This window comes from Castor canadensis, chromosome 3, assembly GCF_047511655.1.
Source record: "Castor canadensis chromosome 3, mCasCan1.hap1v2, whole genome shotgun sequence".
In the NCBI taxonomy this organism is placed as follows: Eukaryota; Metazoa; Chordata; class Mammalia; order Rodentia; family Castoridae; genus Castor; species Castor canadensis.
In genome coordinates this window covers 27,966,572-27,994,059 of record NC_133388.1, presented here as the reverse complement: position 1 = coordinate 27,994,059, position 27,488 = coordinate 27,966,572, and the positions used below count along the sequence as shown (strand labels likewise).

The 27,488-nt window shown below is 35.2% G+C and overlaps 1 protein-coding gene across 37 annotated transcripts in view; it reads left to right on the top strand.

The window, feature by feature from the left end:
* The window catches only part of Nrxn3 (neurexin 3), a 1,521,272-nt gene that overhangs the window by 1,346,921 nt on the left and 146,863 nt on the right, over window positions 1-27,488 (top strand). For 25 of the 37 annotated variants that reach the window (XR_012446073.1, XR_012446074.1, XM_074067420.1 and 22 more), the window contains one exon: window positions 26,217-26,306. The exons of the other annotated variants lie outside the window; for them this stretch is intronic. Coding sequence is in view for 23 of the 25 variants with exons in the window: in XM_074067420.1 (XP_073923521.1) it covers window positions 26,217-26,306 (90 nt within the window). In the remaining 2 variants the exon portion in view is untranslated. The remainder of the gene's footprint in view (window positions 1-26,216; window positions 26,307-27,488) is intronic. 37 annotated transcript variants of the gene reach the window in all.

Here is a 27,488-nt window from a genome sequence, read left to right as displayed (position 1 = left end):
AGGATAGTTAACAGCATCCATGACTTTCCCCAATGTCAAATGCCCTCAGTTAGAGAACAAGACACCCTTAGATGAGAACCACTGAATTAAAGAAAATGCACCACACGTTCAAAACCTTTTTATCCTTTCAGAGTTTAGATGATATGCTTTGCATTAAGACTTTTTTATTCACATATCATCCTAGATTACTGAGACTTTGAAGAGTTAAAGGCAAGTAAAGGTACATGGCAGTATGTTGAAATTTCTTAAGCCTTAGGTTTTCATTAATTCCTAGCCAGGAGGTTTTCTTTCCATCTTTGCCTGCAAACATTTGAGGCCTTGCTGGATTGGAAGCATGCATTCAGGCAATCTCCATCTTCCTGCTCATTCATCCATTCAACACTAGTGTTGCTTTCAGTTCAACATGGGGAAACATAGATAGTGCAGTCCTGCAAAGCAATCAGAAGTAAAAATACGATGAAGAGGGAAAGCCATATTTGAACATGGTTTCAAGACTGCAGAGATATAACAGCAACTACAGAAAGGCAATATGTTTGAACATTCCTAGTTACACTTAAAAATAGTCTTATAAATAAGTTTCTTGAACATTCTGTCACAAAATGTATCAATGAATTGATCAAACCAATACATTCTGAACATTTGCACTAAAAAAGAGTCATTCTTTCCAATTTTTCAGGAATTAATTAGGGCCCACAAGTAGGTGAATTTCTATTTTCAAGGGACTTTCTACTTGCTGCAGTTAGTCTTTGGAAAAAATTGCTTAAAAAATGTATATGATAAGCAATGTTCCTCAGCCTGACTGTAATGAGAATCTGCTGAGAACTTTAATAAGCAGCCAGTGCTCAGACTTTGGTGTCATCTCATTTAAGCAGTGTCTTATGGGGTGAGGTCCATGTATCAGCAGCGTCAGCACCCCCTGGGAACTGTTAAAAAATGCAGATGCTTAGAGTTCATTAAGAACTACTGAGTTAGAATCTGCATTTTAATGAGATTCCCAGGTGCTATATGTACACAATGAAATGTGGGAAGCTCTGACCTAGGTATTGGTGTTTTTGTAAAGCTCCCAAGGTGATTCTCTGTGTAACTAGCTTTGAGAATTACTGACATTTAGAAAGCTAGAAAGTTATCTTTTCCTTCTTTCAGATTGACTATTGGTGCTGTTCAATATGGCAGCCACTAACCACATGTAGCTTTTGAGTATTTGCAATGTGCCAGACATGACTGAGGCTCTGAATTTTAGTTTTATTGTGCAATTATTATGTGAGGTGCTGAGGCTTTTAATATACTTTTTTATTCAATCTTCACTCCAGCACTATGGTGGCTCTTATTGAACAGTACAAATCTAGAATATACCATCTCTTGTTTCCTTTTACCTATTTATAATTTAAATTTCCACTTATATCACTAATAGAATAGTATTTACCTTTCTGTGCCTTCTGAACTCATCTAATGAGTTTTGTCATTATGCAACCACAAGGATAATAACTGTACCTTATTCATGGATTATTGAGAGGCAGAAGAGTTATGTCTAAGTGTAAGAGCTCTGAAATCACACTGTCTGGTTTTAACCAAGAGCCCCTGGCTTTATCACTTACAAACTTGCCCACTGTCTTGGGCAAGTTCCTCTTGTTGAGAAGTTATTCTGTGTTTCAATCTCCATGACCATGTGTGTGCATTTTTTTCTCATAAAAAAGCAAAGTCTCACATTGACATTAAATATAGAAGACTTCCCCCAAAAAGAGAAAGTGCTTCTGTAGATATGTTTCCTAAACAAAAGTAACAACCTATCCTTTCTTATGCTATAATTGTATGATCTGACAAGATGACTATAAAGCAAATCCATCAATAGGCTTGACCCTAAGAAACCTGCTATTTTATCTGTAAAATGGGAATGGGGTTCACTGGTATACCTTGGAAGGTGGAGAGTTCTTTGGCTATAGTTGGGCTCTCAAGAATGATAGAAATTGGACTTGCAGATATGTCATTTGTATTGTCTGTTTATATGACCACATTTTGGACCCATGTTTTTTCTTGATAAGATTTTCTGCACTGAGGTTTGTTCAGAAAAGGGGAGAATGCAGCACAAAAATCAAGCTGCCACTTTGCTTTCTTGCCCTTCATACAGAATTCCACAATAGCAGAAAGGCTCCCAAAATGAGGACATGGGCACTGAATGAACACTTTGTCCCAGAGGTGTAAAAAGTGGCACATGATGTCATCTACTACCTCTCAGCCAATCTCAACCAGGTGGTATGTTGAGCATTTACTCCATACTCCCAACTTCCTGGAAAACATCCTGTTTAGCCTTGAAACCAGCTTTACAATCAATGTTTATAGAGTGAAAACAGACCAAGAAAGTTTAGATTTAGTCTGGATTTGAAAATGCTGATATATAACCAAGGGCTACCTGACTTGAGTGCTCTAGACCTTTTTTTTTGTTTTTTTTTTTTTTTTTTTGGAGTACTGGGGTTTGAACTCAGGGCTTTGAACTTGCTAGGAAGGTGGCTTGAGCCACACCTCCAGCCCTTTTGGTCTTATATTTTAGATCAGATCTTGCCTTCTGGCTCAGGCAGGTCTTAAACCTGGAGTCCATTACCTACAGCCTTCTACTTACTTGAGCTCATAGATATGTAGCACCATGCCTGGTTTATTGATTGATATGGGGTCTCACTAACTTTTTGCCTGGATTGGCCTCTAACTGCTATCCTCCAGATCTCTGCTTCTGGTTATCTGGTATTACAGATGTAAGCCACCACACCCAGCAGAGAACCCTGTATTTTAATCACACTCCAGTCCTTCCTTAGATAATCTTGGGAAAATTGTATATCAGAGAAATTTTGTCCTTAAGTCTTGCCAATTTAGAATTTTTCTTTTATGTTAAACTTCAGAATTCTATTAAGCTAAATCTCCAGTTTCTGCCAAGTTTAGAAGTCAGCACTTACCTGGGCACCTGGACATTTCCTTTATCCACACCGTCAGTGAGGCCTTTGGGAGGTTTTGTAGCTTCTTTGCATTATAACTTCTAGCACAGTATCTTAGCAAAAAGGAAGAGCTGTATTAAGTGAAATTTAGTTTATTGTTTAATAGTCTTGCTTGGGGGGATGGGAAGTGGCGAGAGAATACTTAGTAATTTTTTTTAATTTTTATTTTATCAGGCAAGCCTCCTTTCTCCTCTGTGAATTCCTAGCCTGAAGATATTCTTGTAGCTTACAAGTTAAATACAATTACTGCTATCAAACCCAGACCCTTTCTCTCCCTATAAATGTCCTTGAGAAGCTGATAAGCACTTTAAGGCAAACAGTGGACTCCTGGCTAATGCTAAAATTAAATGCAATCACTCAGAAGACACAGAGACTAGATAGAAAAAATATGAATATGTATATATATAATATTTATATATAAATAAATCATCCAGTAGAAGACGAAAGAACACTTGGGATAGAAGGAGAGTGAATAAATGAACACATAGCACATGGGAACTTACCTCTAAGACATTATCCTAATACATAACTCAAGGTTATTTATAAAGGAATTAAATAAAACCCACAAAGGAGCTTATTATAGTAGTGAAGATTTACACAAGATAATATGTAACAATTATAGTAACTACAGACATTATTTATCCACAATTCATTTTTGAACAGGGGCAATACTCTTGGTCTACAGGGTTATTGAGCAAAAGAATAAATTTGCTATAAACTTCTGTAGGACTTTATAGGACACATGCCTTAGTGTGGGCTCTGGTTTATGTTTTACTTTTTAAATCAACTTCCTTGGGATTATAGAAGGTTAACTTTTACAAATTAAAAATCATGTAATACTTATTTAATCCTAAGTTAAATTTTATACATATTATGGTCTAGAGACTCAGTGAAATGAATAACAAATCTGAAGGACACTCTGGTCACAATTTAAGATGTAAAGAAGATTTCTTAATTTCTACCTATAATGTGAGTGTTTTATTAAATTGAATCTATGGGTAGTGGATTGGAAATACAGTGCAGCCACACTTAGGTGGTTTTAAAACTGTTCTCCTTTGAAATAGTGTGACTTGAACCTATAACATCTTGCTCTAGGTGAAGCATCTGTAGTTATACAGATTCTTCTGAATTAAAACCATCACCAAATATATAATTCTAAAACTGTGTTAGCAAATTATTTGTGTGTGTGTTTGTATGCTTTAATTTTTAAAAGATTTATATTTGAATTAGCATACATTAATAATTGGGTTAGTGAATTATAAGTTTTGTTTTTCCTGTTGTCACATGGAAGTTCTACTTCCAGTAGTAAATAAAAATTCTGGCCTGCAAAATTTGTCTTTATTTATGAAAATCTAGAACTATTATCCTAATGATAAAATATTATTACCCTGTACTGCTTTTTTAGAGTTGGCCTATCACCAATACAAGAGCATAGTTTTATTTATAGAAAAAGTTTGCAAGTATTATTCTCCACCATTTAAATTTTGCACAGTTTCAGGGTCCCTCTAGTTATTTAAAGTCCAAAAAGAACATTGAGCTTCTTTGAGAAAAGTGGTACATAAATATCCAATAATAATAATGATAATATTTTCACATACAGTATGTCATCTATAATTCTATAAAGCAGAGAGTAATGAATGATGCTAGTATACTGTAAATCACTCAATCAATTGCAATCATATCTCAGAGATAAAATCCCTGTCAATACCCCAGCAGCTGAAGAGAGAGGAAGGGAGGTCAGAAGAGGAAGGAGGGAATGGGTCAAGGACAAAATAACACTTTTAATCTTTAGTTCATGGAGTTAACGTGGATTTGATTGGATTCTCAGTGATATTTACAGTTTGCTATATGAGATGCATTTTCTTTTTCACACAGTTCTTTTACAGCCTTCCAGTAAGTCCCTGATGCTCTGTGTTAGTCTGGATAATGGAGTTTGCCAAATGCCAGTGGTAGATACACAGTGCTGCATAAGAAAGCTTAGGACTTAGGTACATTGTTGGAAAATGGCAATTCAACAGAAGTCAAGTGCTGAAAATTATATCAAGCAATGGAAATGAGAGAATTATGAGATATGAAAATTTATTTTGCAATTTCAAATAGCAGAATGCTGTAAAATTGTTTCTAACTATTACTACTTCTGCAGTAAAAAAGATATTGTTATTCTCCTAACCTCACCAGTGAGGTGGGTTTAAGTAGAGTCATCATGTATTTCTTCATTCACCATTCAACAAGTATTTATTCAATGTCAAATTTATATGTGACTCTGTGCTAAGTGATGGGTATATTGTGGGAAATCAAATGCAGTTTGTGACCTCATGGATCTTTATTATAAGGAAAGAAAAATACAAGTGCATGCAAGGTAATTTCTAAATTTTATTTAGCAGCTGTTAAGTGCCAAACACTATACTGAGATCTTATATTAGTCTTCCCAATAAACCTAAAAGGTAGGGACTACTTTTTTTTTATCATCAATATACAAATGGGTATATGTAGGCTTGTAAGATTAGTGAACTGTTCTAAGGCTATTAGATAGCAGATGAAGACCTGAAATTCAAGCCTATATGTCTTAGAAGACAAAAACAGTGTTCCTATACACTACCTTATCAATACCCACAATTTCACATAGTGAAAGAAGGTGCTATTTATTATTGGGAAGAGATCTGAAATCAGTGGTAGTCACACAATAAGTGCCTGGTAGCTCTTGGGTACCAGATAAGGATAAGAGTGGTATAAGATTTAGGTTGTGACTTTGGATTCCCTGGAACAATACTAGTAAGCTTTGCTATGCTACTTAGACATACACAAATATAAACTATGACATGAATTCTATACCATTCATACTGAAAGAACTAATAGACAGCTTCTTGGTTATTTTTCTTAAAAAAAATTTTTTTTTCAGTTTTTTTTGTTTTTTGGCAGTGCTAGGGTTGAACTCAGGGCCTCAAACTTGCTAGGGTGGGACTTTACCATTTGAGCCACTCCACTAGCCCCATTTTCAGCTTTATTGACATATAATTGATTAATTGATATGCCCAACTCTCACACATATGAAATAAATAAATCTGATGAGTTTGGACACAAGCATACACCCCTGATACCATCAACACATTTAATATAATAAATAAATTCATCATGTATGGCTTTACTTAGTTTCATTTTTCCAGTGGTTCCAGGAAGAGAAGTATTAATCTTCCACTTTTACTGGCAAATAAACTGAGGTTCAAGGAAGTTGAGCACATCTGCAGCAAGTGTCAACTTGGGGATTCCACATGGATTTATTTGTTCTTTAATTTAATTTTTACAGGATAAGTTAAATCTCCAAAGACAATGAGAAAAGAACAACTATGTATAGTGACATAAACTTATTGGTGAGGTTAATTCTGAATGAAGAAATGTAGGGATACATAAGCTGACAGGCAATCCATTTACCTGTTGTTAAAAACAACAAGAACAACAATAAAAAAAAAAACCAGAAAAGAAAACCAACCAGATACCACTACTGTAGCACTTCAGCTTGCACATGAAGTTCAACTTGCATATGGAGTTCCGATTTATTGGTCAATAGAGCAATTCTCATGCAAACTTACTATTGTTTCTCACATCCCAGTGTATGCAGAACACTCTGTAATCCCATTATTTAACAAATGCCAGCCTTTTAAAATTATTTTTTTATTATTGTACTGGGGATACATTGTGACATTTACACAACTTCTTACAGTATATCATAGTTGAATTCACCCCCACCAGCCTGGGTGTTTAATTAAACTAGATTTGTTTCATTTTAATCACATTATAGAAATGTGGTTTTTGTAGAGTTTAAAGGTGAAATGTTCATTACAGATTCCTACACCCATCTGATAACTGTATAGGGGTGAGGATATCACTATCTTTCAACAAAAAATTTCAGGAGAATAATATTAACTAGTAGAAGGCAGCACTGATATAGTATTTATTAATGAAGCTTCAAAGCATCTAGAAGGGCATTCTAGTGTTATTCCCATTTCAAAGATAAAGAAAATAAGTCTTAGAGATGTTGAGTAACATACTTGAGAAGCATACAGATAGCAGATGGTAGGAATAACACAGATTTGAATACAGTCAAAGAGAGCTGGATAGTTTTATTTAGATCAGGGTTCTGAAAACCTTTTCTCTAAAAAGTCAAAAGTAAATTTCATAGGCTTTGAAAAGTGAAAACCTATATTTAAGTGTAAATATTGCACTTACGTATTACATTAATAAATATTTTATAAATAACAATGTCTATATTATAGGCTTTGAAGATCTTTGCTACAATTGTTCAGCCCTGCTGCGGTAGAGCAAAAACAACCACAGATAAGACAGAAATGAATGAACAAGGCAGGACTCTAAAATAAAACTTGACTTACAATACCAAGCTGTAATGGACCAGATTTGTTTCTTAGTTGTAGTTGGGGGACCTCTGATCGAAACCATGGAAATTTTGAAGCCTACAGCTCTGTCTTTACTGACTCATCAGTCCTACTTTGTGGCTTGTTTTATCTCTGTCCAGAATAAAGGGAGCAACATAATCTGTAAATGGATGAGTTAAATCCCCAGAGATAACAAGAGTAGCACTACTATGTAAAGTAACATAGACACACTGGTAGGGTTAATTCAGGATAAAGAAATGGAAGGATACCTAAGTGGGCCAAGCAATCCATCTACTTAAAACAGTAAATCAACAAACAAAACAAAACAAAACCAAAGAAAAAACTAACAAACACCGCTTTCCTAACTGAACATCAAAGACACAAATTCAGTTCTATCTTCATGAATGTTATGCCATACCTTGTTTAGAGTGAGATCTGACTATGATGAATGGGAAATATTATTTCTCTAGACCTGTCACTTCTATTTGGTGATCCAAATATACTTGTTTTCTCTCTCTTGAGAGCAGTTGCATACTTTTCTTTTTAATTCCTAAGTTTTTATTAGTCACTGGCAAGGTTGTCCTAGCCTATTCTCCATGGCCTCTGTGTAAAGGTGAAAGGGACACATAGCATTTATTTTTTTCTTCTTCACACTTTCTTCTATGTCTGTCTTCTAAGTCCCAGAGAGCACGGCCTTCATTTTCTCAGCATTGGTTGTCTCTGTCTTATTGATGAGAGCTTCCTGTTTGAGCTCCTGCTCCTTTTCCAGACATTGATCTGCTGTCCTAAGGGTGGACTAGCTTTACTCACACTACTTCCTGCCATTGAATTTTTGAGAGTGTAGAATCCGGTTCTCTATTATTAAACGAACAAAAACTACATTGTGAATATTTAGAGATGTGTATATGTGATAGGCATGTATGTGTTTAAGCTTTTAAAAATTATTTTGACCTTTATCTTCCTGTTTCTCCCTATCCCTGGCAACTACCACTTCACTCTGTTTCTGTGCACTGGTTTTCTTTTTTTAGATTCCATGCATAAGTGAGATCATGTAGTATTTTTTCTGTCTATACAAAGTTACAATTATGAAGAATAAATAATTCTAGAGATCTAATATACAACATGAGGACTATAGTTAATAATATTGTGTCATATACTTATCATTTGCCTCATAAGTAGATTTTAGGTAATGTTATCACAAAAATAGAAAGGCCACAATGTCAAATGATGAGTATTTTGCTTTGCCTGAGTGTAGTAATTACTATTTATATGTTTATCAAGATATCAAAACATCATGTTGTATATTTTAAATATATACAATAAAAATTTAAAAGCTAAAAATTAGGGTCTCTTCACATTTTTCTGATCTCAATATTAACTACAATAAAATAGCCAATCAAAATTAAAGTTCTCACCACTATAATAGGAAACATACCAACAGAGCTGGCTTCCAATTCAAGCAAAGTGGTCACAGTTTTACCTTCATCTTTAATAAATCAAATATAGTAGGTGTTCAAAAAGTGTTAAGTGTGCACAATTGTATCGAGATTATTGGACAATTCTGAATTTGTTGCCTGTATAAATACAACAAAAATACAGGCCAAAGTAAAGAACATCATGCTGGTGGAGGGGCTCACGCCATAAGAGCACCTGCCTAGGAAGCATGAGGCCCTAAGTTCAAATCCCAGGACCGCCAAAAATAGAAAAGTAAAGAGCATCTTTTAAAAGCATTGACTCTACATAAGCTTATTTTTTTAAAGTAACAAGAAAATACTAAATATTTTGCCTTTAATCACCTTGAAGATTTTACAGGTAAATTTTTCTTTGTTGAAAGAATTAAATCTTATGTTATTAAAATATTTTTGCATTGACGGAATGATGCTATTAGGCTAAAATAGTGGCTTTCCTAGTGTAATTAGATAAAATAATAAAAGGGAGGAATAAAAAGACTTAAGCATCTGTGAAAGTTAGAAATACATATAAATGTATATATACATATGTTTGACATAAATAAAATATTAAAATAAAAGTAAATCTAAAATCTTCTGACAGCCAAAGTTTAGAGAGACTTTTAGCTTCATTTTTTAACCTATATAAGTTGTTGTGAGTTGCTGATTGTGTCAAACTAAATAGGAATTTATATGTGTAAAATACACATTAATACAGATCTGGGTTGCTTTTAGGCTTTCAAAATGAATGGATGAATTTTTCACTGAATTTCTGCCTAGTAAGGGTGCCATAGGACCTCCAGAATAGGTGAAAATGAAGACAATCCACAGGAAAGAATATATTGTTCTAAAGGAGCCATGGAGCTCTCTAGAGGAAGCAAATCAAGTGAAATCTAATAGTTTTGCTTCATTTTGTGACTTTCTCCCACTATGACCTCTGAGAATTTTCAACTCCAAGTAGGTCCATAAAGGGAATTTTGAAATACTCTTAATAGAGCTGTTCTTGAAATAAGTCAACTGAAGTAAGTGAGGTGCTACACTAACACATTAACTGACCTCCTTGATCCCAGATCTTTCGGGACAATTCTGTATTCTTATTTCTGTTCTCAGTAGGCATATGTAATTCATTTGTTCCTTCCTTGTAGCCTGGTTGGAATGAGATAGTGGTTATATATGTTTCTGATTAACACTAGACCAAAACATTAAGGAGGATCTCTACATATTTCTTTACTGCTCACTGCGTCCAGTTTCTCCTTTTTGACTTACATGCAAAACTCTTTGGACAACACCCTTGGGTTTGGCAGAGTTGGGAAATTTCAATCCTTTGGACTTCAGAAGTCCAAACACTTGAGCATTCAAGTAGAACTTAAATGAGCTACCTTCCCAGATAATCACAAATTAAAACATATAACCAAGAAAACTGGGTACTCTCCTCTCATGTCTCTTCTTATCCTAATGACACCCTAAGCTTACTAATGTTGTAAGTGCTTTTTGACAAGGCAGCAATGGTACATCAATGAATACTGTGTGAACTGGAGTAGGCAGATCAAGTTACTCAAAAGCCTTCTTTTAATGGCTTGGATCTTTACTGCAAAGATAAAAGCAGGTTCTGAAAGTGTGAAATTCAAAGAAACCTAGTAATTAAAATGATGAAAATACTAGGTCACCTGGTCCATTTCCCTAGTTGGTTCAGAAATTTCTTCACAATATAGGCTAGTCTAATTTTATTAGTCTAATTTGAAATGTTACAGATGATATAATTTGTCTTTCTTCTACCAAGAGAATAGATCTGTCTGATTTCTTTGGCTTTCATTTTTTTTTTTTTGGTTCTACTCCATTTTATTAGGCATGTCAGTTGAAGTTATATCAGTTCATTTCTTTAAATCATGGATATTTATTTCTGACAAATATCTGAAGCTGTTTCTTATTACAAGTTCCAAACATCATGAAGAACACACAAAAGTGTGCTTTGCTTAGAGATATTTATAAGATTGCTCTTTCTATACAGTTTACACACACATCAATGGGTAAATATAAAAAGCATTGCATTTGCTCCAGCAGGTGATGAATATTCAATTAGCTTTAAATTTAAAATAGCTGTGATCTTTAAACATAGTTCTGAGTTTGCTAAGGTTAAATATCATGTATTTAATATCTTGTATTAAATGACTAAAGGAAGGGAAGGGAATTAGTATTTTATTTATATGTCTAAACTGTGTGGGTTTTCAGATGTTATAAGAATCTTAGTGATTATCTAAGCCTTCAGAGTTGTATCATTTAATACGTTGTTGGATATAAGATACCTGTCTCTTGAGGTGGCAATTATTGTCAACTTCATGAATATTCTTGAGCACTTGTGATGCGTCAGAGTTTAGTGTCATTGTGTGTTGCAGATTTTGGAAGTAGAATGATAAAAAGATTTAAAAAAATTCTCTTAAGGTAATTATAATTTCCTGGGGAAAGAAAAACCTGCCCATAAGAACTGACATTCAGTGCAGGATAGCAGACTTTGGATGTCAGATAAATATTTTAAATGCATGGATAATTTTGCATTCATCACCAGCTACTTTTTGAGATATTACTTATAAAAATCCTTAATTTTAAAAAATGCTATTCTGGTTATTAATTCATCTACAATATGAATTAATACTTGAGTCATAACAAAAACTATTCTGCATTTCTAATGATTGACAATTATGCATCACTCAAGTTGTCAATCAGAACATGCAGAGATGTTCGCTATCTTCAGGTTTCTTTAACCCATTAATCCCTAAACCTTGATCATTTTGATGCTTTTCTCTAGAGTCCAGCTGTCATTCAAATGCTAAACAAACACCATTCTAATACCAGTTATTAAATCCTAGGGAAATGACTTTTAAATGAGTTTGTAAGAGCTGCTTTTGCTAATCCATAAATTTAAAGGAGGGTTAAAGAGGCAGTGTCTGACTTTTAAAAACCCAGATTGTAAATTGATTTTCAATATTATTGGGCAATGTGTTGGAGAACACCTTTCTATTCTAAGTACAGGTAAAGGTTTCCTTACTGGCAATAATTCATACTGTGCTGGACCATAAAATATTAGTTTGGTTTGTTTTCCTTTGTTAAGGTTAGGTTTAAGGATGGAAGTGAAAGCCAAGTTTGCTCAGATAAAAAGAGGAGGTGACTCTTTAAGGCTGCTCATGGAGACATTTATGACATGAGAAATCCATTGCAGGTGTCACAGTGTCAGAAATTCAGAATTCAGCCTGTTCTTACTAATCTTCTCTATGTCCCTCTCTGAAATAGCAATGGCAGGAGGCAATAGCTGTCTTCATATGGCAATCTAGGCTAGGGCAGCACTGTGCTGTTTACTCCTCTTTCTGCATCACCTTTGGTGATATACCCTATCCCAGAGGAAGCCCTCTAACTGGAGTTCTAGGCCAGAGGGCTGACTCCAGGGGTTCCAACATATCAGGTACAGTCGCTTGCACTTGCCCCAGTACACCAAATAAAAAGAAAAGTAGTGAAGAAGGGCAGATAAAGGAGTTATATTGCACAGTATGGACATACCACAAGAAGAGGCAAGGTAAGTATTTCAGCTCCTATTTAGGAACAAACATGAGCTTTAGGGTTATATAGCGGAAGAATTGTTTTACATAGAGGCAGGGACTAGAGGTATGCATAATTACTAAACAGTCCCAGTCACAGGTGTGGTCCAGAAGTCAGAAAATGGTCAGGTTGATCAGGGTTGGTCATCCTTTCAAGTTTGGTTAGGCAGAGACCATTTACCATAAGAAAGCAATTGTTGTCTGTTCGTGGATGTGACTGCTCAGAGCAAAAACCCATGGAAGTGGAGGCAGGGAGGCCAAGTTTGTTGGTTTTTTTTTTTAATTTTTATTTTATTCATATGTACATACAATGTTTGGGTCATTTCTACCCACTTCCCCCTGCCCCTTCCCTTACCCCACGACTCCATCCGTTACCCCCCCCATACCCCTCGCTACCTGGCAGACACTATTTTGCCCTTATCTCTAATTTTATTGAAGAGAGAGTATAAACAATAATAGGAGGGAACAAGGGTTTTTGCTAGTTGAGATAAGGATAGCTACACAGGGAGTTGATTCGCATTGATTTCCTGTGCATGTGTGTTACCTTCTAGGTTAATTCTTCTTTTTTTTTTTTCCTTTTTCTTTTATTATTCATATGTGCATACAAGGCTTGGGTCATTTCTCCCCCCTGCCCCCACCCCCTTCCTTACCACCCACTCAGCTCCCTCCCTCTCCCCCCCCAATACCCAGCAGAAACTATTTTGCCCTTATTTCTAATTTTTTTGTAGAGAGAGTATAAGCAATAATAGGAAGGAACAAGGGTTTTTGCTGGTTGAGATATGATAGCTATACAGGGCATTGACTCACATTGATTTCCTGTGCATGGGTGTTACCTTCTAGGTTAATTCTTCTTGAACTAACCTTTTCTCTAGTACCTGTTCCCCTTTTCCTATTGGCCTCAGTTGCTTTAAGGTATCTGCTTTAGTTTCTCTGCGTTGAGGGCAACAAATGCTATGTAGTTTTTTAGGTGTCTTACCTATCCTCATACCTTCCTTGTGTACTCTCGCTTTTATCATGTACTCAAAGTCCAATCCCCTTGTTGTATTTGCCCTTGATCTAATGTCCACATATGAGGGAGAATATACGATTTTTGGTTTTTTGGGCCAGGCTAACCTCACTCAGAATGATGTTCTCCAATTCCATCCATTTACCAGTGAATGATAACATTTCGTTCTTCTTCATGGCTACATAAAATTCCATTGTGTATGAATACCACATTTTCTTAATCCATTCATCAGTGGTGGGGCATCTTGGCTGTTTCCGTAACTTGGCTATTGTGAATAGTGCTGCAATAAACATGGGTGTGCAGGTGCCTCTGGAGTAACCTGTGTCACAGTCTTTTGGGTATATCCCCAAGAGTGGTATTGCTGGATCATATGGAAGATTAATGTTTAGATTTTTAAGTAGCCTCCAAATTTTTTTCCAGCGTGGTTGTACTAGTTTACGTACTAATAATGAACAAACTGAGAAAGAATATCTGAAAACAATTACATTTACAATATCCTCAAAAAAAATCAAATACCTAGGTGTAAACTTAACAAAGGATGTAACAACCTCTGCAAGGAAAGCTATAAACTTCTGAAGAAAGAGATTGAGGAAGACTATAGAAAGTGGAGAGATCGCCCATGCTCATGGATTGGTAGAATCAACATAGTAAAAATGTCTATACTCCCAAAAGTAATCTACATGTTTAATGCAATTCCCATCAAAATTCCAATGACATTCATTAAAGAGATTTAAAAAATCTATTGTTAAATTTATATGGAAACACAAGAGGCCACGAATAGCCAAGGCAATACTCAGTCAAAAGAACAATGCAGGAGGTATCACAATACCTGACTTCAAACTATATTACAAAGCAATAACAATAAAAACAGCATGGTACTGGCACAAAAACAGACATGAAGACCAGTGGAACAGAATAGAGGACCCAGATATGAAGGCACACAACTATAACCAACTTGTCTTTGACAAAGGCACTAAAAATATACGATGGAGAAATAGCAGCCTCTTCAACAAAAACTGCTGGGAAAACTGGTTAGCAGTCTGCAAAAAACTGAAACTAGATCCATGTATATCACCCTACACCAATATTAACTCAAAATGGATCAAGGATCTTAATATCAGACCACAAACTCTGAAGTTGGTACAGGAAAGAGTAGGAAACACTCTGGAGTTAGTAGTATAGGCAAGAACTTTCTCAGTGGAACCCCAGCAGCTCAACAACTAAGAGATAGCATAGATAAATGGGGCTTCATAAAACTAAAAAGCTTCTGTTCATCAAAAGAAATGGTCTCTAAACTGAAGAGAACACCCACAGAGTGGGAGAAAATATTTGCCAGCTACACATCAGACAAAGGACTGATAACCAGAATATAAAGGGAACTTAAAAAACTAAATTCTCCCAAAACTAATGAACCAATAGAGAAATGGGCAAGTGAACTAAGCAGAACTTTCTCAAAAGAAGAAATTCAAATGGAGGCCACGTTTTTAACGCTACTTCCAGTTAACTTGTGGGCCCAAGTAAAGAAAGAGTCAGGGTTTTTAGCAAAAGCAATTTCTATAGGGCAATAGGCAACCCAGAATCAAGATGTAGAAAAATAAACTCAACTTCTGGTGGGAGGAATGAAAAAGTCCCACTGCTGCAAAAGTATAGGTATTAGAATGAGGTTATAGCTGTTTTTCAATTTAATACATTGAGGAGAAGGCCTCTGATTACAATAATTCAATTTTCTTCTTTAAACTTTCTCCTTTCAATCTTAAGTTCAAGTCTCAAATTAAATTTGGAAATTAGACTTTTACTCAGGAATTATTCTTTCTTTTCTTTAAGACATAGTATATTGAAATTAATTTTGGCTCTTCTCACCATATCACAAACCTTCTTTTCTTCTTTTTCTTTTTCCTTTTTTTTTTTTCCAGTATGTCTGATCATTTTCCCTTAAGTTAGGTTAATTGGTTTTTTAAAAAATTAAAGACCCATTGAAATCTTTTATTCTTTTTATGTTCCCTCTTGTATGCTTTCAAATACTTCATTAGCATTTGTTTGGAGTACTTACAATAAATCAATATAATTTTTTAATTATTATATATATAATTTATAATTTTTTTGTCAGTTCTGGGGTTCGAATTCAGGACTTCATGCTTGCGAGGCAGGTGCTCTACCACTTAAGTCACACTCCAGCCCTTTTTGTTGTGATTATTTTGGAGATAGTGTTGTGCTTTTTGTCCAGGCCAGGTAAAAAAAGGATGAGGGAGAAGTGAAAGTCATGTTTCTTTTTGTTTTCTTTTATCCCTTTTTTCCTTTTGTAAAAAAATACGGTTATGTTTTAAAAACTGCTCCTATACTAATCCATATTTTCTCTAGACATTTCTCTAAGCTCAATACATTGTTGTTTATCATTATCCTTTGTAACCAGATTTGAGGTCATGCGGTAGTTCTCACAAACAAATCAATTTGAATTAATTTGCCAAGTAGAGTTAATGAGGCATTGTATAAATTCAAGATATACTATAACTACTGCCGTCCCTGAGGTCATTTCTTCACTGGGAAAATTTTGATTCTTGGACCAAATTGCAATAGTATATATCTGACCTTGGAGTCTTATACTAAATGATGCATGGTTATCAACTGGTTTGTTTTTTAAAAGCCTTGGAAATGCCATGCAAACCAACAAATAGCAATGTAGACAATTCTTTAATTAGCACCTTTGCTTGGAGAGGTCTATTTTTAAAATCTGTACTCTGGGTGCCTGCCTATGTTAGGAGTCCTGTTTCCAATGATTTTCTAAGCAGAAGTCTGAGAAACATTAAATTAGGGAAATATTTCTTAGATGAACTTTGAAGTCTCTTCAGCATAAAAGTTTTTGGACTCTTCTCCAAATAATAAACTGCAAGTTCTAGTGAACTCTTTTCCCAGAAACTACTTTATGATTAATTATAAAACAAGAAAGTATTTTCTAAAAAGAGACCTCAGTAGCCTATGAATGCCTCAGTCCCTACACACACATTTTCATCTGTCACCAATAAATTCCTTCAGACAATAGAGACTGATACAAACAAGAAAAATAAGAAAAGTCATTCCCCAGTCTTTATAAAAGGTGAGAAAATAGTAATAAAAGTCTTCCACAAAGATCAAATTTCTAGGTCTTAAATAGATGACCTCTCAAGATGCTTACAGAACTCAAAGTCTAAGCTCCTGTTAATGTTCACTAAAAAATAATTAATAGGAATAATTAGAATAAAAACTAGCTTGGGGAAAGTGTCCTAAATTTTACATAGTAAAAGAGGATGGATCTCTTGTACTTCAGATTTACATATACACATTCCCAAGTGTTTTGACAGAAAAGTTGTTACACATTTAGCCATGTTTAACTGCAAATATGGTGACATTTGAGGTCTACCATGAGCTCATCAAAAACAAGTCTTCACATGCTACTGTAAATTCCCTTTGGGCAGCATTAGCAAATTGACCATTGAGAACATCATAGAATATAATATTAGGAGAGGAATATATGAATTTTAAGGGGTAAGCATGAATAAAAAATAGCATATTTCACAATTTCTGTAAGTTAGGTTTTGGTACCAGTTTAGTTGAGTGGTTCTGGTTTAAGGTGTCTGGTGAGTTTTAGCCAAGATTTCCACTGGGGCTATAGTCATCTGGAGGCTTGTCAACTCCTGGGAGATCTGATTGCATGGTGAATTGCTCACATGGGTATGGACAGAAAATATCTCTGGAATTTACTGTCTTAATTGTTTCTTTCTGGATTTGTCCTTCTTGACTTAGTTCCATGATTTTCCATAATCCTTCTTAAATGTCTTCATGACATGACCCGAACTTCCTCGAGAGTGAGTGGTCCAAGAGAGACAAAGACAGTTTCAGTACCTTTTATGTCTTAATTTCTAAATTCATATACTGTCACTTCCATGATATCCTATCATGTCAGTAAATCCAACACATTTTCAAGGCAGGAGAAGTAAGCTCCAGTTCTATTTTTTTTTTTGGAGGGGGGAGGAAGTGAAGTACACTGTGTGGGGGATTCATGGTGATAATGCCAGACACCCTTACATCGTGCATTGGTTAGGTTGCCCCCACTACTCCCCTCAACCCTCTCCTACCCACTTAAACCAATTGCAAAGTGCTCCATTGTTCTACTTCGTATTTGTTTAGAAAGCACAGCAACCATATTCCCTCACCTTCATCTCCTCCATTCACCCTTTACCCTCTCACAAGTAACACCCCCTATAGTACCTATTTTACAGTCCTGTCTTTCATTTTTAATTCCAAAGTCAGTGTTCAAAGTGGTTTCTCAATGTATCTCAGCTGTGAATATACTGTACTTTGGTCAGGTCTATACCCTCTTATCACTCTCCTTTACCCTTTTCCTCCTACCCACTATTATTTAACAGCTTTCAATATGTATCATTAGGTCATCTACCTACACAGCTGCAATGTATTTCAATATTGTTGACTCTATCCTTTCTCTCCTTCTCCCAAATTCCATAGAGAAGTTCTACTATTACAAATATATTTTATGTATAATATGTATAAGATCATGTTTGTTTTTGTGCATACATGTATCTTTTGGAGCTATTGTTCACAGGTTCTTTCTGAACCTGGCTTACTCCACTTAATATCATGTCCTCCAATTCCATACTTTTACCCATACATGACATAGTTTTATTCTTTTTATGGCTGAATAAAACTCCACTCATTATTTGTAGGGCATCTGGGCTTTTTCCATAGGTTGGCTATTGTTAACAGTGCTCAAGCTCCAATTCTTAGAAGAGTTTCATTGGTAGACATCTGAAGTCACACTATAATCTTCCTATTCTGTAAAAATTTTCGGAGCCTAAAATGAATGTGCAAAAAATATGCTTGTTAAATTTGCTAATGGCACAGCTGAGAAAGGTATCTTCTTTGTGAATCAAGAAAACCTAAAGATAAACATTTTCTTACCAGGTTTGAATGCTGTTGGAAAACAAAAAAAGAATAAATGTACTGGGATATAATTAAAGTCTGCTATAAAGTTCAAAAAGTATTTTGCATGAATGCAAAATTTCCCAATCTTTCTGGAAAGCAATTCAGCTGTAAACTGTCTTGAGTTTTACTTGGAAACAAACCTAATGAGTAACTAACTGTGATGGGGTTGTTTAGACAACTGTTGCAAACCATAATACTAACCAGGTCATAAGTGGGTGGTGCACAGAACAGTAATCATTGTTAATTTTAGGTCCTTGGGAGTAATATGCAGCTTGTCCTAGAAATACAATAGTTCAACTTACAATTTTTTGACTTTACAATGTGTGAAAGTACACATACAGTAGAAACTACAGTTCGAATATTGATCTTTTCCAGGGTTAGCAATCTGTGGTATGATATTATGTCTTTTTAAATTATTGTTCTATTATTTATATGTGCATACAAGGCTTGGGTCATTTCTCCCCCCTGCCCCCACCTCCTTCCTTACCACCCACTCCGCCCCCTCCCTCTCCCCCCCACCCCCTCAATACCCAGCAGAAACTATTTTGCCCTTATCTCTAATTTTGTTGAAGAGAGAGTATAAGCAATAACAGGAAGGAACAAGGATTTTTGCTGGTTGAGATAAGGATAGTTATACAGGGAGTTGACTCACATTAATTTCCTGTGCGTGTGTGTTACCTTCTAGGTTAATTCTTTTTGATCTACCCTTTTCTGTAGTTCCTGGTCCCCTTCTCCTATTGGCCTCAGTTGCTTTTAAGGTATCTGCTTTAGTTTCTCTGCGTTAAGGTCAACAAATGCTAGCTAATTTTTTAGGTGTCTTACCTATCCTCACCCCTCCCTTGTGTGCTCTCGCTTTTATCATGTGCTCAAAGTCCAATCCCATTGTTGTGTTTGCCCTTGATCTAATGTCCACATGATATTATGTCTTGATTCTGGGCAAATACAGCAAGTGGTAGCCCGCAGTCAGGCACATGGTCACAGGGGGAAAGAACTGATACTCTACAGCATAGTGAAGTGACCTTCCTATTCATGAGTGTAAAAATTTCCTTATGTGCTGCCCAGTGAAATCATCTTCCTAATATTCCTACCTGTCTACTTAGCAGTGTGGACTACCACATATGCAAGTTTGAATGAATGGAATTTTTGAGTCAAACATTCTAACATTCTGGCTTTAAACGCATTGAATTTGGTATCATCTGCTTAGATGTAGAACCTAAACATGAGAACAATGGATGGAGATGGGGATGAGGAATGAAAGAAGGTGAAAAGAGAGAAATGAAAGGAGCCAATACTAAAGAGAAACTTGGTAATCACACAAAAGGTAGACATTCAAGAATGCATGGATCATGAGGAAGAGTGAGTCCCAAAATAACACTGTGGCTTTTGAAATAAGGGAGAAATAAGTGATCCCAGGAGAAGCTCTGGGGGAAGGGAAACTTAAAGGGATCATATGTCAAATGGCTAAAGAGAACATTCAAGCTTTAGTTTGAAAGGAAATTTGAAAATGATACTAAAATTGTGAAAGAAAGTAATTCTCATTGAATTTGACCTCTTTTTAGTTCAACACTTCTGAATCAGGAACTTTTCTAAAAAATAACAACAAAAATAACAAATTCTCCAATGAGGAATTACCTGCCATTTAGCATTTTGCGAAATGCTTTACATAGAGTTTCTCAGTTAATTTTCCCAACAATTCTATGTTGCAGTTATTATAATCCCTATTTACATATGAAGGAACTAAAGCTTAAAGACACACCAGCACATAAATAATACTAAGCATGTTTACTGGAAAGAAACTAGACAAATCCAAACAGTGAAATCAACTAGTCTAGCTTTAGTTCATATTTTAGAATAATTTTAGAAGAAAAAAAGTAATGCTATTTGAGGAAGAAAAGCAAATATTATAGTTAGTGTATGTCTTGTTAATGTATAGCATGCTAGGTAGAGTTGTCATACTGAAGAAAGTTCCATAAAAATCACTTTAAAATATTCTCTTAAGCTATAGGAACAAATAAAAATGCTTCAATTACCTGGGCCTGGTATTATAATGTATCTTGGAGCCAAAGTATCCTTGATGGGTGAGAAAAAATGAGGAGAAACTCTAAGAGAAATGAGCTTGAGGCAAAGAGTTAAGGATGGCTTCAAAATGATGAGAAAGACAGCACGTGGTGATTTATGTTCTAATTATTGCATCAAGGTAGTCTTTAGCGTCATAACAGTTTAATAGAAATTACTCCTTGATTTATGTATAGGATATGAAAGTGATGTTCAATGTTAACATGTGTACACGCGAAACTTGTATTCAGCCAGCCACGAATGTCAAAGGAGTAGGGAAGTGGCCACTTGGATAGCTAGACCTAGAACACACCTTTTCCTTAAACAGTTCTGCTGCTGTATCCTAGACATGGTGAATTGCTGCTACGACATTGACATAGAAAGGACATAACATGTCCATGTTTGCTTCCACTTCAAAACATATCCAAAAGACGTGTGGAACAGAGCTTTTTCAGCTAAGTCAGCGTCAGCCTCAGTGATCCATACTGCTTCTGAGGTTAGAACCCTGTCACTTAGGAAGGGTAGTTCTTCTCAGCTCAGGGAACCACTTAGGCCAGTCTGTAAAAGCTCCCTTACTTAATAGTGCCCTTGTGCTCTAGGTCCATTAATTCACTTACCCCGGCCGATCAGCTTTCTGTCCCAAGAGATTAATTTCTTTACCCTGGTACACTAAAGGATCAAGGCTCACAACATATAAATAGTTCTTTTTTCTTCAGCCCCAAAGGTGTGTTGTGAGGATTAATGAGATGATACTTATAATTGCATTTTAAGCTCCTTGGTTGAAAAGCATATTTTAAATACAAGATATTAGTTCTTTGTTGAGGTCCATCCATCACTTACAAGTGGCCAAACATTCTAGATGCCCTTTGGGTAGCATACCTCTCTCTTTGACTCTAAGAAAGATGCTTTGGCTCAGTGCCAGGAATATGGCCAATTTCAAAGAGTTTCCCCAGTTCCTTTTCTTTAGTGTCGTATATTTGCTTTGAAAAAACTCACAAAATGTTCTTTGGGGATAGAGGCATGGCAAGGACCTTTGAACTGTCCTACTACTTGAGCCTACCCACACTGATTTTCTTTTGCCTCTAGCTCTAGTACAAACGATTCAGTCTTATTAGATCCACGCTCTAATTTTTTAGTGTCAACAAAGCAATAAAGGGAAACGTTTCCTTTCTTTATTCCAGGCTCAAAACAAAATGCAAAAATACCTCTGTCATTAATTTTGTGCAGGTGAATGTTGTTACAATATTCCTATTAGCATGTCCACATGCTTGACAACTTCTCAGATGGTATTAATAGACAACTTGCAAAACAGCATTTTCTGCCAGCCTGGTGCAAATTGCCAGAACCTTTAAGCCACTCGTCCTCAACTTAGCAGCAGTATATCATCATTACCTGTGGCTGGACCAAGAAATCACATTTGTCAATGCCGAAATTGCTCTTTTACTTCAGTGGTTTTTGAAACCCACTTTGTTTTGGAAATGGATTTAGGTGAGTATATTTTTGAAAATGCAGAAATATAAGAAGCATCAGCTGGAGATGTAAGGGATATTTAGGATGCTTTATTTTCCATGGTCAGCTGATCTTTGCAAGATAACTTTGTGAAACCAAATGGGGTACAACGGAGTACAGTCATCTTTTGAACGAAGGCCTGATAAGGTCCTGAAACCCTAGAATCACACCATAGAACCAGTATGCTTCATTTTGATCATAGGAGAGTTGAATTATATTAATACTAATAGTTTAAATGTAGTCATTTTTCATATATCAAGTTTGTATTTGTCACGAAATCCTATGGTGAATTGAGACATGGGAAAATAAGGCTAAGTGATTTTCCCAAGGTCACATAGCTAGTAGATGGTACAGTTAGAATTCAAAACCAGATTTGTCTCCAAATTCCAGCTTAACTCTTGTGTTCTATTGATTATGGCTTTAAAAAATTGTTGTAACTTCTAAAGAAAGACGACCTATGTTTGGACCATAAAGTATAAGCATAATATACATGTTATTTTTTGTGCTATATAAGAGCTCTATTTTTCAGTTCTTCACTTAAATTTTTTTTGCTATTTTGGGAACAACAAATTTCAAGCCCTCACCTTAAAGACATACAGATGTATATCAAGGACTGATTCCAGGGTCAATTTGCAGTCCTTGTCTTGTTTTCCTCTATTTCCTCCCACTTTTATCTTAAATGGATCCAGCCAAATGTAGGAAATGTGAATTAGTGCTGCATAAAGGTTGGAGTTATGTGTATGAACCAGTTGGGTCTTAGTAATTTCAACTCAGAGTATTCTACTCTTCACAATGTTGCAGTTCAATTGTGCATGTTGTACATGTCTCCAGGAGTTAAGATCTTGATAGTAGATCTATAGTTTTTAGAAAGCCAATTGTATAAAAAAAAAAAAACCTCAATTCTTTACCAGAAAATGGAAGAGAATAAACACACACACATATTTATTTTAAGCAGGATAAAATGTACCTAATATTTATTTTCCTAAAATCCATTTCTGTGTAGGTGTCAGAGTCATATAAGTAATTTAAGAATTATTTACTTGAATATCTCTTTGTGTAATTTATAGATTTTTCCATGTGATTAAGAGCTAAAATCATTACATTTTATTCTTGTCAAATTAGTAATGCATATATGCCACTTTTTTATGACATTACTGTTCATAAGGTCATTTTTTCTTGAGTATAACATTATTTCTGTTGAAGAATTCATTTCACTCTGTTCAATTTTCATACTGGTTGCTATTTGAAATGTACAACTAAGTGTGATCTAGATTTAATAATAATGTATATGAACGTGATGAGGTTTTTTTCACCTTGCAGAATGTGTATGAATTCGGATATAGAAAAGATTGTCTGTTTTCAGTTAATCTAGGGGGTTGGAACTTGGGGCAAATGAACTCATTCTCATGAATGTGTTTCTAAAATAGTTCTTACTAGTGTTTGAGACAAGTTAAAATAAAAATCAACCAGTACATGAAAAGAGACTAAGAACAATGTTAATGTGGCAATTTAAACCAATTTGGTTTTCCAAGTGAACTTTCTTCTTTCACAATTTATAACGGCATGCAAGATTGCCATCCTTAGTGTCAGATATTATCAATCTGATGTGGAAAACTTAAAATATTTTCTAAATGTCCTTAAAGCTGAGGTGGAGAAGAATGACTCTCTATTCTATTTTTAGAAGGGTCAAAGTTTGAATCACGGCTATGCTGTCCCCCCATAAAACTTACTGGTCATTCACAATAGTTTTCTCTTTTTCTAGTGTATACTATGTCCCCAAATGATTTTGTATTGTATTGTATGTTTAAAACAGAATGGAGAGTAGAGGGTCAGGATCTTTAGGAAGAGAAAGAGCCCTATGTGGAGGAAGTAATTCAATACACAGCTTGTTATTTAATTAATTTGGTACATATACAACTCTGGCAATTTGGAATTTTGGTAATTTTTTTATTTTGCCTGGATATTACAAAAAAATACAGTTTTATATTTGCTATTTACTTCACTGATTTATTTATGAGTAGAATGAAAATCTTCATTATATTTAATGTTGGAGCTGACAATGATAAGCACAGGAAACCCATCATAGCAGAATTTATTCAAGGCAAAGCTGGCGCAATACAATTGCCATTTCTGGGCATAGTATCCCATTGTGCCTAAAACTTTAAAGGACGAATTACATTTCTTACCACGTCTATCACCTGCTGGTTAGGATTGAAAGTTCATGATGTAGATTCTTTACAGAAACATGCATTCTCTTTTTCTACAAAAACATCTAAATGTTTACCCAGCTTTATTTAGGATTAATAGAATTCTGTGTACCCAGATATATCAGGGAAAACCACTATAGTGAAAAGTAATCAGCAGCTATACTTAAGGGCGAAACAAAGTTCCTTCACTATGGGCTTGTGGAAGCACCAAGAAACTAAGTTGCTTTCCTGTTTTCCCTCCTTGCCTACCACCTCGCCCCCACCCATTCCCTCTTTTTTTTCTATAAGAAATGATACTTGAGAAAAACGTTAAATTATCCATGAAAGCCTAGGACTGTAGATTGTTCTTTCTATTCATTGCATTTTGTGCACTTTATCCTTCAATATGTTTTTTGTTTGTTTTGTAAACTAGTACTAGGTTGAACCCACAGTCTTAATCATGCTAACAAAGGCTCTACCACTAAGCTACACCCTAACCCCTTTTAATTGCTAATATATTATACTTTATGTAAGCCAGATAGGGTTCCATAATGTAGACTGGAACCAGCATAGTAATCTCATGAGCCATTTTTTGTTTTTATTCCAAGGAATTAAGAATGAGTCAGCTTCTTAGAATAATTTGTACACTAGAGAAGCCAATGGGAAGCCATCATCCCTGAATACCTTTTTTCCATCTGATCCATAATACACACAGAAGACAGTTACTAATTGTTAGTCACATGTGGAATCTTCTCAGCCAATAAATAACTGCTACAGAGATGGCCCTATGTTTGAAATGCTATGGTATGCTTCTATTCACTTAATCTGACATTATGTTAAAGCCTAATATTCTTTCTGGCTTTCAGAATTCCTAGTAAATTGTTTCCAGGCCACCTGTTTAATATTGGTAATTTGGAATGGAGTTCCCTAGGTTCCAGTATAGGACTATGAATCAAAAATGATGAATTACAATTCACTAGTTTCTGCTAGATCATTGTGAGGTTGGTTGATGAGCTAGAACAGTTCCCAAAGCATGGTTTCATTATTTTGTTATTTGAAGCATATTCATTAAGGGCATATCTCTACCACACAACTCTGCAAGTCTTTTCTAATTAGAGGAATCATCCAGGAGTGGTAATAACATTTACAGAAGGGGTTGGAGGAGAGTTAAAACATTATATTTTAGCCTTGAAACTAACTAGATGTTTCATGCTTGCAAGAAGTATCACTAACAGACTTTATGAATGGATGCTTGTTAAAGAGGACTTCTCTCACAGGAAAGAGAGAGAGAGAAATAAAGAGAAAGATAAAGAGAAAGAGAACACATACAATTCAGCATCTATTAGTAGGAATAAAATGATGCTTATATGTCTATAAATGCTATATCACTATTTTTATAACTACTTTTAACTCTAGTTATGCTTTTTGTGGTCCACTTCTGTTTAAAATGTGGAACAAATCTGGAAAAAGAGATAGAGATCTAAAAAGTCATCATATTGCTCTACCTGTTTTATGTAGGTAGTATGATGCCAAGCCCTTCTTTACGGACTAAGAAGTCTGCTTGATCATCAGGGCTTTAATTGTCTTTGGCTTTCCTCCACCAGAATGGGATGAAAATAAGAGAAGACAGGGCCTGTGGTTCTGATGGGAATACAGTAGGCGACTAGTGGGGCATGGGTGACTGAGTTGCTGAGGATCCCTTATTGCAGTCTGAAACAGATCTGGCAGGTAGATTACTCACAGGTCAAGGAGATCCTTGTGCCTCAAATGGACCAATTAAATTGTAGTTGGGATGAGGTGAAGACAGAGTGAAAGTAAATCCATTTCTGTAAATGGCTAAACCTCTTACTGACCCTCATCCCATGCCATGTTGAAAAAACTTGATGGAGTACTGCATAGCTGAGATTAACCTGACCTCAAACTTGTCAACTAGTGCCAGAGTGACTTCAACTCCACCTCTACTAAAGATAAAGTGATATCTCTCTCTAAAAACTTCATAAAACAAACCAAAAACCTAGGATGTTTTTTAATGATTTATTGACTTTTCAGATTGTTCTTTAAGCTGTTTTTTAAACTTTAAAGGCAACACTGATAATGAACGCTTCCAAATGGTAAAACAGAAAATCCCCTTCAAATATAACCGGCCCGTAGAAGAGTGGCTGCAGGAAAAAGGTAACCGTCGTTAAAACTTTCATTTTAAAAATCATTTGATTCTAAACCCTCATTTTTAAAGCCTGCAAATAAATGTTCCTTAAATGATAATCGCCTGCTGCATAAATGACTGTTTTAATTTTCATTATAATTTGTGTCAGCTTCCACCTGCCATATGTTGATAAATCATGCTATAATACATTGCCATTAAAATACAGTTAAAGGGACTAACATCTAGCCTGCTATCAGCATGACAACCACAAACAAGAAATTCCAGGAACTTCTATAAAAGAAATGTATTATGGCAATTTAACCACTGCATGATATTATTTGTTAATTTGCTTTAAATTACCTCTTACACCAAAGCTTTCTAAAGAAATTTCAAAAGTACTTTTTAAACTTATGTATTGAGGCTGTTTTGGCTTTATTATCTGTTAACCAAAACAAACAAACAAACAATATATGTAAATATATATATATATGTGTGTGTATATATATATATATATATATATCTCATAGATCAGCTCTTGTAACTTAAACTGCTTAAAGCAAATGTTATAAGGGAAGCCATGTATTTTAACATTTGTTTTTAAACAAAGAAAAGAAAGAAAAAGGTGAATTTTGTCATGAAATTCAAATCTAAAAAGGAAAAAATTCTTATAAGAGATTAGTTGCATTCTAGTTACTGCCTCAAACTAAAACAAACAAAACTTATTTTACACTTTGGTTGTATTACACCTGTGTATTTGATTTTTTTTAATGCAACAAAAGTGTAAGTGGTTAAGGCAAGGAGTTAGTAAAGGAAAGATTCATGAAAAGCAAAACAGCAGTTTCTGATTTGCTGAAGGAAACACCCACGCTATGAATAAAAGAGGGCAGCAGTTATAACTCACGGTGGAATTTTCTGTGTGGCTCCTGTCAATTAAGAGATAAACTTTTTTAATGAAGAAGATTCTCTATCTCTTAAAAAGTTATTTTTTCTATTCTTTCCTAAGATGGTATGTGTTAACTCTCTTCTCAAGATCCAAAGTGAGCCATTAGAATTTGTAGAGATTTGATTGAGTTACATAGGAGTAGTAATTAGGAATATTATATAGTATACAACTTAAGAATCAAAGGACAATGTTAGTGTTAGTTTGGGTGAAGACATTCAAGCCTTTATACATGGAAAATCCTCCCCAAGTCTTAACTGTATGCCCTGTT